The 13,512-nt window shown below is 41.3% G+C and overlaps 1 protein-coding gene across 1 annotated transcript; it reads right to left on the reverse strand.

Moving 5' to 3' along the window:
- Positions 1 to 3,517: 3,517 nt before the first annotated feature.
- LOC140999561 (specifically androgen-regulated gene protein) lies at positions 3,518 to 12,645 on the reverse strand. Its single transcript, XM_073470025.1, has 4 exons — positions 12,555 to 12,645; positions 6,781 to 6,978; positions 5,456 to 5,618; positions 3,518 to 5,333 (listed from the first exon to the last, which is right to left on the reverse strand). The coding sequence occupies exons 2-4, from the start codon at positions 6,883 to 6,885 to the stop codon at positions 3,874 to 3,876; spliced, it is 1,728 nt and encodes a 575-aa protein (XP_073326126.1). The 5' UTR covers positions 6,886 to 6,978; positions 12,555 to 12,645; the 3' UTR covers positions 3,518 to 3,873.
- Between the last annotated feature and the right edge of the window lie 867 nt (positions 12,646 to 13,512).

A 13,512-nucleotide genomic window follows, 5' to 3' on the forward strand; every position in this document is an offset into this window, starting at 1 on the left:
GTGGTTGTTAGGGTTACTCTAAGATACAGATACAGCTACACACTTGCACCTGTCCCTTCTCCCCTGCCTTGGTACCTTTGCTTTGACTCTCCTGCGCCCCCTGCAGGCCGCACCTCCCAGTCTGCAGACCTCTGCTGCAGAATCATCAACAGGTGTTCAGACTGTAGGTTTGATCAGTGTTGTATGAAGTACACAAAAGTCATACTCGAGTAAAAGTAATAGAGTAGATAACAATTGCTGATGAAATACATTAAAGGTGCACTATGTAGTTTTGGGGAAGAAATTTTAATCAGAAAAAAAAACGTCTTCATTGACTGATTTTTTTTAATGCTTTCACAAACTCTCTTAACTTTCATGACTGAATAAACTGAATAAACAAACTGACGTTAAAGGACAACACAGCTTCATACCGTTTTACTTTGTTTATATTTGGCGGACCCTGCCACCTTACCAGCTTCAAACAGTGTTCTGGGGACCTTATTTTCCACTGAGAACAGCTTGTTTATTCAGCTATGGAAAAAATAAATATTTCTGAGTTTGTATCATTACCTCATTAATATTGTAAATATTAAAATTCTGAGTTTGAATTTCTTCTCCAAAACTACATAGTGCCCCTTTAATTTAAAAATTGGTTACTTTGGCTTTGATGCGACATGCACTCAAAAGTAACAAGTAACTAAAGTTGTAGTGAGTAAAAAGTACAATATTTGCCTCCAAACTGTAGTGGGGTAAAAGTATAAAGCAGCAGAACATGGAAATACTCAGTAAAGTACAAGAACCTCAAAATTGTACTTAAGTATAGTACTTGAGTAAATGTACTTACACAGTTTACTCGACATAGTAAGCCAATTTTCTCATGAAGTTGTGGCCTCTTTGCTATTGTGTTGCATTCTGATCATTAGGTTAAGGGTCTAAGGCCGTAGCTACCCGTTACTCTGACTTTTGATTAGTATTTTCATAATTAATCGATTCATCGTTTCCTGTAAATATCAAGAATGCTCATCACAATTTCTCAGGAGCCCAAACTGACGTCTTCAAACTGCTTCTTTTGTCCAACCAACAGACCAAAACCAAAAGACTCTTTCATTTATTGTCATAAATGACAAATAAAGGAGCAGTTCCTTAAATTTAAGAAGCTGGAGCCAGCAAATATTTGACATCTTTGCTTGATAAATGCCTGAAACGATTAATCATTATCAAAAATAGTTGGCACCTATGGTTGCGGCTAGAAGACTCATAAAATCTGTATCTTTGTCTTTGTGACTGCTTCACACTGTTGGTATGTTATTCCTCTGCAGCTGATCTGAAGATACCTGCGAGGGCAACAGTGAAAGTGAGTGACGGGAGCTGTCACTGAGGCCTCGTCAGTCAGCTCTGCTGGCAGCGGGACAACAGACAGAGCAGGTGCAAAGGAGAGATAGCTCACATACCAACATGCCACGGAGCAGCACAAAGCAGCCTGTGTCAGGTTTGGACGGCACGTAACTGATTCATCTTCTTTTGGCTTTACGGTGAAAGAGGCTGTTCTCTATAACCTGCCAGCGTCGAATCCATCTTTGTTGCAAACTATGTGCATGTGCCTTATCTTTAAAATATTCAAAACAATATTCAAATCCCCCTTCGCTTGGCTCTTTCCTTGTGGCAGTCATTCAGAGAGGACACACCTATGAGTAGATCTAACTGAACAACAAAAGATAAGAGTGATTGATTATATTATTATCAGAATGGACACACTAAGGTGCTCCACCAGCAAAATGCTGTTAGATGTGGCAGGCTTCCAACACTGTCCAGAAAGTTAAGTTCTAGTCTCAACAAACTTCATACCGCAGCAACACAGTGTTGATATCTATTTAGAGAAATATCTTTCGAAATTGAGCAACATTTTCACAACAGTGGGTGACCTTAACGGCAAATTACAGAAAAGAGCAAATCTATTTGTCTCTAAAAGCTCGCTGCAGTGATAAAATGTTTTTTCCAGACACGCCGTCTGCTCGTAAATGTGCCGCAAATGTGTTGCATAAAGGTTGAACCGGGAGGTGAGAAAACAGGTTGCACCAGTTCTCTAACGATCACATCAGATAAAGGTGCTGAAGCTGAGCCAGAGCAGTAGACTGCTGCTTCAATCTGTGATTTGTGATGACACGAGCTGTACAGACTGCCAGAGAAAAAACGAATGACGTATTCCAGATGTACAATTAAGAAATTGGGCTTGCGGACAGCACAGGGACAGTGTGTGATCCAGCACATTTTAAAAATTCTTGTGATAAGAGTTGTTCAATCAGCTGACAGATCCATAGTGACACCACACATAGTTGACATGTAACAAGCCTGTGAGTTTTGACATATGCGTCACTATGCAGCTATGCAAACTGCATGTTTTAGATTCTTATAACCTGGTGGCCACTGACTATGTGCTTTGAGTCACAAAGTCTGAGACCACAAAGTAAAATACCTCCAATTTTCATTAGTTACAACTGCGATACTTGTAGTGCGATACAGCTCAACAATGTCCATGAACTTCAGAATATCATAGGGTTTTCCCCCCTTTTGCCTTCATGACACCGTGCACTCCAGCTAGCATGGTTTGTGCAAAACCTGCTGACTCACGTTATCCCAGCATGATCTGACAGTGTCTTCAAGTGCCCCCATAAATGTTCAGTGGGGATGAGGTCAGGTGACTGTGAAGGAAAGACCATGACGGTCTTTGGTGCCGAGGTGTGTTTGGGATCATGATCCTGCTGCAGTACGAATCCTTCTCCACAAAGATGCAAACCAAGAATGGAGTGGTACTTCTCCTCGGTCAGGATGGAGTCAGTTCTATGCATACAAATGTCTGACTTGAATTCATCAGTTAACTGGACTTTTTTCCAGTCATCCACTGTGAAATTCTGCTATTTCTTTGTCCACCTCAAGGGGTTTGGTCTTGTTTCCCTTCCAGAGAAGTGGTTAAAAAACTGCAGACAGCAGTCTTTGGACAGGACTTTTGTGGATTTGAGTCTTGCAATGAAGCTGCTTCTCTATCTTTCAGGGAACTAAGCTTGAGGTATTGACTTCCTGATGGTGTGGTCATTTTTCACCTGCCTGATTGTGCTTCGGATAGTTGCACTGCTCACATAGAAACCTCAAGCCTATCTGTGATTTAGCCCCTAAGAATAAGAAAAACAACTTCTGACACTTTGAGGTTTAGGTGACAATAATTTTCAATGTGGTCTCAGACTTTTGGACCCCACTGTACATCCCCAAATTCTGATGCAAAACCCCTTTGATGCTTTGGCAAACTTCACTGTAGGTTCAATGCAGTTTGTGAGAACAAACACTTTAAAAGGCTCCTGTGGTCGATAAAGCCAGACAAAAAATTCCGATGGATTTAAGGAAGTGAAAGAATTGACAGTGTCCTTTAAAAAGCAGAACTAAAAGAGGAACCAGCCTCACAGTGGTGTCACTTGTGAAAGCAGACAGCGACATACAAACCTGTAGATCAACATTGTAAAATGACAAAATAACTCATCGCCTCCTCTTAAAAGTAACAGTATTTAATTTACCAAAAACACAGCTACAGTGAGAGTCGGTGAATATCCAAAGAGTTCTTGAGTGCCTCTTTTTGGAGAAATAAAACACTTCATATGGCTGTACAATAGGAGTTACAAGCAGATGCAGGTGTGGGCATGACGGTAAATGTTCTCAAGTCATGTCAGGCACTCTTGTTATAAAAGCTTCGTGTGGTAAATAATAATGTGTGGCTGTGTGTTTAAGCTGCTTCCCAAAAGTGTTGTAATGTCTTCATCAATGTACGGCATGTTCCTTTAAATATATATATAGATCTGAAGAGAGTCTTTGGCAGTCAGATGAGGTATAAGATTTGCCGTCGATGCCTCAGTCCCTGAGCAGCCCCAGTCTCTTCAGGGCCTCGCGGCGCTCATCTCCCTTCTCTGCACGAGGGCAGATCAGTACGCTGATTCCTTGTGATCGCGGCAGCTTCTGAGAGTCTCCGGAGTGCTGAAAGGCCGGCAGGGACCTCCGTAAGTCCGGCTCTTTGTTGGTGGAGTGACCCAACTGCGAGCTTTCTCCCTGTGCGCTTGAAAACTCTTTTCCACTCCCCAGAGAGGCAGGTCGTGGACGAGTGTTGCGCAGCTGACTGGGGCTCTGTGTGCCGCTGACGCCCTGGCCGGCCTCAGTTGAGCCTTGAGTATCCATATAGCTGCTTAACCCGAGGCCTGAGCGCTCAAGGGTGGCTGACTTGACATCTTTGAACCTCGGAGGGGTTGGCTGCTTGACCAGGACAGGAGGGGTACGAGGAGGCGTAGTCACCGGTTCATTATCTGATAACAGAGGTCCATCTGCATCACTGAAAGCTGGAGGTGCTGGGATATCAGGAAACTGGACTGCAGGGGGTGATGGTGACACAGCTGCAGGAGACTGAAGAGGGACGGAGGCAGGAGATGGGCTGTTGAGACGGGTGTGGGATGGTGTCATGGGTGGTGTGTGTGGAGCTGCTGGGCTGATGGGAGGAGAAGGAGCTGCCCATGACCTTCTAGTTTGGGGAGACAGTTTAGGGCTCAAGACAGGGCCTGGATCTAAATCATCGCTTTTAAGCAAGCCAAGCTTTCTGAGGGCCTCCATGCGGACCCTCTGGGGGTCCAACAACAGCCGGTCGCTGCTTGTGGGCACTGAATGTCCTGAGTTCCCATCAGCCACTGCTGCTTTGTGTGACTTCAGAACAATGTTGGCAGGAAGCTTCTTGGGCTTAGGCGCCACAGCAGGTGGACTTCTGGGCTCCATGGCTTCAGGAGGGGGATACAACTGGGGACCAGAGCTGACGGCTAATGGACTCAGGTCTGGGGGCTTGTTTGGTGGCTCCTGGACCACAGGGGAGCTCACAGAAGTTGTTTTCGTGGAGGCTCTCTGGCGTAGCAGCTCCAAGTCAACAGTCGCTTCTGGCTTGTTAGTGGATATTCCTGCAGACGGGGGAGGGTCTTTTGCTTTCTCTGGCTGCGGAGGATTTCCTGGCTCATCCATGAAGTCTGAGGGAGGAGGGATCAGACTCAGATCTACCTCAGAGGCCGGAGCAGACTGACCGGTGCTTGAGACGATCTTTATTTTACCGTCTTCATCTTTGGATACACACAACTCGTCTGCTTTAGTAGCTGATGGCTGGATTTCGCAACCAGCGCCTGAATCAGTGACTGGAAGTTTGAGTTGAGTCATGAGGTTCGCCGACGTGTCGAGATCTTTTGCGTTGGACTGTGGTTCTGAGGTTTGATTTAGAGTGTGATGCTCAGCTTCGTCTGATTTCTGATCTATTCCGGACTCATCAGACTTCAAACTGGAAATGTCTAAGAAACAAAAGCACAATTATTGCAGTTAGTATTCCAGTTATTTATGATATTCTAGCATAAAATGTGCAAGTATCCACAAACACACAGTCAAAGAAGAAGATTCCCTGACATGAACTTACCATTTACTCTCATCCGACCCATTTTTTCCGCCCGTAACACAGGATCTGGTTCATCGTTGGATAAGCCGCTGTCCTCTTGCACCTCCAGGGCTTCGATTGTTTCCTCCAGATACATGAGACACGCTCTCTCCTCTGCAGATAAGTGCTCCATACTGTCATCACTCTGAACACAAAATAGGAGACCGTGAAACGTATTACAGACATGAAACTCTTTCGCTACCTCTGTCCTCCATTTAATCCTAAACATGGCCATGAGAGACAAGACAGGAACGACAGGTCAAAGTTATTAAGTGTTCAAACTTCTGCAAAGGAATGACTAATTACACCGATCCTGTCTTGTTCTGGGCTATCTTTCATTCTATATTGGCCTGTCAGAAGACTTTGTCTCAGGTGACTGCAGGTGCCTGTGAACAGCTTGAGATCCCCTCTGTTCATCTTTTAAGAAATTCACAATAAAACCCCCTTGAAGGCCCCTCTCTGACCAACATGAGCGTATCTCGCCTCAAACAGATTCACTTCCTTCTATCATCTCTCATTGAAGCCTCTCGTATTGACTTTAAAAGTTCATGCAAAAGTCATTAGTTTTACCTATTTGGACAATGGACAGGAGCATTGTGGAAAGTAATGTTCAGTGTTGGGGATAGTGCGTTGTAAGAATTTCTCTGGATTCCCCTGTTCCTTTTGTTGCCAGGCAGTACGCAGCCACCTTCTGATGTGTAAGTGTGGTTGTGTTGTGTCAGTGTGCAGGTGTAACCTCAGTAGTCACATATTGAAATTATTTAAGAGTGTATGTGTTGTTGACATGATATTGTCATATTTATTTTGTCAACACAATATGTAATTTTTGAATATGACAGTTATCGTCAGTACTGGCATATCACTACACCCCTTGTTGACACTGTAGGCTTTAAAAGCGTTCTTCATCAGTTCGCCATCTGATCGTATTATTTATCAGCAGAGTTACAGATTACGGGTGGTAGATTGTGCTATTTAATGTTGGGAGAGTAAATAAATTTAAAAGGACATCCCCTGGACAATATAAGCAGCAACATATGCAAGGAATCTGAAAGGGGGTTTCCGTTTTGGGTAACACAGAAGTTACATTTTAATGGCAGTAGGCTAATCTAGTAATGTAACGAGTTAATAAAGAAATCGCGGCAGCTTCACTGATTTTAATTCAAGATAAAATCATGGCTAAAATCAACCCAGTAATGAACCCACCACGCATAACTACACTGGTAATGTTTGTTCAAATAACCCAGAGGAAGCTAGAGTTATACAATGAACAGGTAGGAGTCAGTGGGACAGAGGCGAGGAGCACTCACATAGCCGGAGTTCATGCTGATTACACTGTCACAGCTCCCGGCACTGTCCATATTGCTCGAGGATTCCAAGGCAACGCCGCCTGGCCACGTGCCGCCCTTTGGCATCGCACAAGGAAGAGGCTGAGGGCAGGACCTGGGCTTCACCTGGGTCCTTTATTGATCGTGTAAATATCACCAAGAATCAGTCTGAGGAAGAATCTGACAGGAGAAGAAGAAACTAGATTCAGATGTGATGCCATCTCCTTTACACAATTTATCAAATACAAAGACACGACGACAACCGCCAGACATGAGACGGAGCCTTGGCTGAGGCCAAAAATAGTTCACAAAATTGGCGTTTTAAACATCAGAGCAACAACAATTAATGTCAACTCTTTCCATTAGCGTGACAAATGAATGGCATAAATTAGAGCTGATGGCTAAATGATCCTCATAATGTAATAGCTGTCCTATTTAAAATGAAATGTGCCGTCAAAGTCACTGTGATATATTAAACACAACCAGATATGCTAATGGAGTCATTACATAAATTAATGGATGAATTTGTAAACATTTTTATTTACACATCAGACATGGCTCGGATTAATATGAAGTCCTTAGATTATTGGAGTATTTTTTGTGATCTTTCAATGTTAGTGATGGGGGAGAGAAAATGTATCTCAGTCAGAGTTAGTCAGAGCAAGTAGATGTCTTCCAAAGTTACTGTCTTTTTAATATGAAATTCCCTCTGTTTCCAGATAAGACAATAACCATAAGAAATATATGTAATGTATTTTTGCACAGAACGAGTTAGTGAGTGTGGCTCCCATCACCCATCACTTACACTGAATAAGTATGAAGGAGGGATGTTTTAATAGCCAGTATGAACAGGAATCAAAACTTGTTTCAATCCTATGGGCACAATTGGTTTGACAGACTTGAAAAATTGTGAATCTGTCCTTTAATATAAAGACCAGAGATGATTAGATTTGTTACGTTAATGTTAAGTTTTATATTTTTTGAAGTGCAAAACATTGGACATATTGATCTCATCTTTCTCAGAGGTGCCACAGTCGATAACCAGGACGGATGATTTAGAATTTAATCTATACTTTTATTCCTTTATCTGTTTTAATTTCAGAAAAATGTCATAGTTTTTTGTGAGATATTCAAGAGGAAAAAAAGTTATTAAAAAAGTTGTAGGTTATTAACTTTGGAATTTAATTTACATTAAAGTGACACTGATTTATCACAATACTATCTTTCTTCCTCTTACAGTTTAAACTCATGAGCCATAAAACACACACTTCCTCAATTCAATACAACTGGGGATTGTGCTGCCATGGCCTCCTTGCCGGTCTGTTAGACAGGTATGTTGGTTAAAGGGTAACACCACCAATTTTACACATTCAAGTGTGTTTACAGGTATTGGGGAGTAATACTGCATATTTAAAAAAGGTGGTAAAAGCCTTTTGTGGCTCCATAGGAAGCTGCATGTAATCTGATAAATTGCCTCCAGTGATGTCACTCAGTGGCTAAGTTGCATTGTGGGTAATATAGGCGCCAGGTTTTGAAAAGCAGTCCACTGGTGTGTTGCACTCTTGTAACACTGTTGGACTCATTATGAACAGCAGAACCAGAGATATCGGCCTTTTTTGAATTCCACACATTCTTCTTTCTTTTCAAACCCTGGTGCATACATTACCCACAATGCAACTCCAGCAAAAGTTACACTGTCTCGGGTAATACTCGTCTTGGTAATAGTACACTGCAGAGCAGAAATGTCGGGTGGAACAACTATCTGGATAATCGATTAATCATTAGAGTACGTATTCAATGAAGCCCAACCAAATCTTGATTTTTGGGGCTGACACTGACCAATGATATTAGGAAATAAAAAATTCCAATATGGATATACTGGCTGATATACACACATTTCTTTGCAAACATCCCTCAAATACTTTATAGTCTAAAATGACATCAGTGTGTTATCAAGTGTGAGGATCGGCTGCTTTTCTTTGTCTTAAATTACAGTAAACTGAAGGTTTTTGACTGTTTGCCAAAACAACATTTTAATATGTCACCTTGGGCTGTGGGAAATGTTTTGACATTTTCTATGCTGAAGTCTATTAATTGAGAGAGTGAGCGGCAGAGTAATCACTGTTGAAAAAATAATTCTATTAGTTGCCGCCCTAATATAACAGAATTACAATGTCGACTAATTTACATCATTAATACAAGTTCAAAGGTTTATTCCAGTAACAGCTGTGGCAAGACGTGCTGCTGCTAATTGATTCCAGCAACAGATAGCAGGAACGGGATATTTTGCATTGCAGCACTGAGGTCATGCTGTACAAATAACTAGAAGTCATATAGAAACGCTTCAAGCAGTTCATGTTTATGTATTCCAGTCACTGTGATTAAGTAATGGAGAGAGAAATGCTCATCTTTGTCTGTGAATACGCTTGAGGTCCTTCACGTCATGTCCAATCAGTGTAAAGACAATTGATACACCATGTTATGATGCAGCATCACACTGCTTACTTGTGTTTCCAGCCTGTAACCCTTTATCCATACATACATATCTATTACTACTGACAGATCAGGCAAGAGGACAGCATGCCAGCAAAAAACTACATGAATTATGTCTGGCTCCTCCTCTGCTGAAGGGATAAAGACTGTGATTTTCAAAAATCCCCACTAATAGATGGCTGATTTAGAAACAAACAAGGCATTCAATTAATTCACAGGACCACAGAGAAAAGGCCACTTAAAGCAAAGTTTGCTCCTCCTTACTTTCCCTTTTAAGTGCTTAGAGTGCATTAGCAAGTGCCAGAAGCAAATGCCCTCAACGGTGAACAACGGCTGAGGAATGAAGGGATAATATTTGATCAACTCAGGTTAAGACTGTGGTGGATTTTGACTAAAAAAGTCACACAAATGCTATACATACAGTACACAAAGAAAAAAGCTTTACAACCAGTTATTGTATTCAACAGGTATCCGCAGCTGCACCTTGAGGTTCAGGTGTGTTCATGTAAGCAGAGCAAAGCTCACTTTATTGTTCTCTTATCCAGAGAACGTTTGATTAAACATAGAAGAGCTGAGCAATTAAAGTCGCCCTTAATGAATCAGTGTAAATGTTTGTCTGAGAATTAGTCTCCAACACCGTCTACAATACTGCATGAAGCTGCTGCGAGTTATCATGAGACTGGTCTGAGGACGAGTCAGTCACAGACACTCATTCACCATAAACATCATGTCTCTGCCAGTACAGGACAGTTCAAATGTCAGGAAAAGTTTATACAAACAAAAAAAAATAGGAAAATGGGAGCAGCTTCTGAGAGGTTTCTTGGAATGGGCTGAATGCATGACAGCAGCCTAAACAATGTTTACATTAACAGTACAAGTGCAAGATAATGATGACTAAACAAAACTTCAGTCAGTTTTATCCAGGGCTGCAGCGACCATATTATACTTGGGGGTTTAAGTGAAAAAAACTAAACACAATGTGGCATTTTAGAGACAGATTAAAGTATTTCAGACTTAAATTATTCACATATGTCATATAGGATTCTTTCTTAAAATAAATGATTTTTATACATGTGAGCGTTTGAAAAAAGAAGATCCGGCACACTGCTCTTGCTCAGCATCATTGTACGGACGTTTCTTCCTCAAAACACTCATGACGCACTGAATCTACACTTTTCCGACACACCTGCATTTGAGTTAGTTGGATGTGTGTCGCCTGTTTGCTTTTTGTGATCCAGAAGTTCCCAAACTTTTTGTAAAGTCATTCAGCCCTTCATTACACTCAAAATCTATCATGCAAATTGAATTAGACAACCTTCAATATAACCTTTTCACATGAAAAGAATTTCAAGCCCGCTCAATGACAAGACTTTTTCGGTACCCACATGGCCTTACAAACCGATGGCAGATGTGTTATGAGCCAGTAGCCCAACACAAAACTGATGTGGCACGACAGACACTGGCCACTGCTATCGTCTTATCGTGTCTGCAGACAGATATGAGCCAATAAATCTGTGCATAAATAACTCCATCTTATCAGGTCATTTCTATAATTACATCCCACAATAATAATAATAATAATCTGGGTGGTCACAAGATTAGGGGTCGACAGCTTTTTTTCAGGGCCGATACCGATTATTAGAAATCAAGGAGATTTAAAACCAATATTTGGGACCGATATTCATTCGCAGTAAAAAGTACAATTTTTAGATACTTTACTTGAGTATTTGCATTTACTGCGACTTTATGCTTCCTCTCCGCCACATTTATTTAATCCATTTAGTTACTAGTTACTTTACAGATTCAGATTATTCAGTGTTTATAGTTTATTAATTGTGACGTCTTAACAAACAGATATTGTTGGGTGGGACATTGTGTGAGGGGATGCTGCATCAGAGCTAAAGTAAAAATGAAAAATCATCGATGCCAATAATTGGAAAATGCTGAACATCAGCCCCGATAATCGGTCTACCCCTGCACAAGATCGCTGCAGAACATCTCCTTCTCACTAAACTCTTGTAACTTGAATTTTTACACTCATATTTTCTTAGAACGAGCAAAAACATCTGCAAGTGCAGAATTTCAAGCTGAAACGAAAGGGCGATCTGGTGACGTCTCAGTTACATCCCATGTTGAAATCCACTCATCTCGAGCAGTGGAAAGGAGTCATGACATTTTGGGCACAGACAGGACAGCTGAGGAAAAACCTGATCACCAACACCCACATTCACTTATGTTTCCTATAAACAAAGGCCGGTTGACACAGCACCCACTTGCTGTTTAATGGCTGCTAATTACTGTCCCTCCCATTACCTCCCATTTAGATGAGCAGAGTGTGAGAGAAATGTCCAATCCTGAGCAGCCAACACCTCTCAAACCTGAACCAGACAACAAACCTGTAGGGCGGCAGTGGGAACACTCACTACACCCACAGCTGAGTCAGATTTAATAGTGACAGGAATGTCACTTTGCTTGCTTCCACGTCTTTAAGACAACTCTTTAAACTTCAGCCCGGCGCTTCTGATGTGATCTGAGCATTGAATTACAGCTCAACAATAAAAGTGGGGAGGATGAGCTCAGTGGCTTTATTGTGTTTACTGGGAGTACAGCTGCACGGTTTATGAGCCTGAATTACAATCCAAGAAATCATCATATACAGTCTATGGTGACAAATTATAGTGTGAGAAGGTCCAAAAATGTGAAGTATGTGTTGAAGGGCAGGCTGAGAGCTGGTTTAATGATTAATGGTAAACACAAGTTCATGGTGAACATCAGGTTGTGCAACAGAAATAGTTCATTAATGTTTAGCTTGGCACTTTGTCCCACTAAAATGACTATTATTGACATTCATGTTCAAATATTTGCACTTTCCCTGACTCAACCTCCACTCAGCCAGCCAATAATGAATGATTAAACACTGATCAATGTGTAATCTGAAGACATGCAGAGCAGGAACAGTGATTAATACTGATGGTCACACTGTGGGAATAATTTGCATTCTGTCATCACCTGTTCCTCCATTTTAACTCACGCACAGGATGACACTTGTCTCTGCAAAATGAGGTCATTACCACACCTACAAAACTCATCAACGACAGGAAGATACAAATTAAAAGCACAGGAAAAGTAGAACTAGAGGTCAGAGATAGATTACACTTTCAGACGAGCACTGATGTGGAGTTTTAAAACAACTTAACAACTATAAGTTTTTTTAACCCCTCACAACAACTCGCTTCGAGCAGAAACATTTGCTGATAACTCACCGGAGGTGTCACAGAAGTGAGAGTGTCTGTCAAAGCGTCCGGCTGAGCGTGTCTTCAGGTCTCAGTCCATCGCTGCGCTGCTGCATCTGACTCCCCTCTGTTTTCTGGAAGTACAAGTCACTGACGGATCCCGAGGTGGGACATAACTTGCCTGCCAGGTGAGCCAATTAGCTTCCGCACAGGTTGTGTGTGTGGCCAATCAGTGAACGTCTGGTGAAGACGTTTCCGAGGAGGAGCCAATGGAGTAAGAGCAGGTGAGTGAGCGCAGCACAGGTGGAGTAAAATGTACTCTTAGATAATAGATAGATAGATAGATAGATAGATAGATAGATAGATAGATAGATAGATAGATAGATAGATAGATAGATAGATAGATAGATAGATAGATAGATAGATAGATAGATAGATAGATAGATAGATAAATAAATAAGGCAATCGTATTATAAAGACTAAATGTGAGTCATGAGTGTGAGACTTTTACATAGTTTCATGCTAACTTTTACAAAAAAAAAAGTTTATTCAAGTTTGCTATTAGGATGCTTCTTTTAAAATATTTATTTTCTTTTATTCTATTGCCTATTTATCAAGGACAATGCACAATACATGTGTTGTTCCAGATGTAGCTTAAAGCTCATTTGCATCTGCAGTCCCTGAGCAGAGACCACCACAGCTGTACAGGTTACAGGAAATAAAGAACAGCTGTAGTAAACGAAAAAACAGTCATCAACACCATCAATAGAAACAAACCAATAAGATAAAACCAAAAGAACCATATGGAAACTAAAACAATGATACAACTACCCTGACACAAAATAATAATCATCATCATCATCATCATCATCATCATTATTATAACAAATTCCCAACAGCATTCTCAACAACTGAAGGGACAGATGACCTTTTATTACTAACATGTATATCTGCATTATCACCAAGAAGAAAGGTCGCTTCATTAGAA

The sequence above is a fragment of the Pagrus major genome, chromosome 7 (genome assembly GCF_040436345.1).
Source record: "Pagrus major chromosome 7, Pma_NU_1.0".
NCBI lineage: Eukaryota > Metazoa > Chordata > Actinopteri > Spariformes > Sparidae > Pagrus > Pagrus major.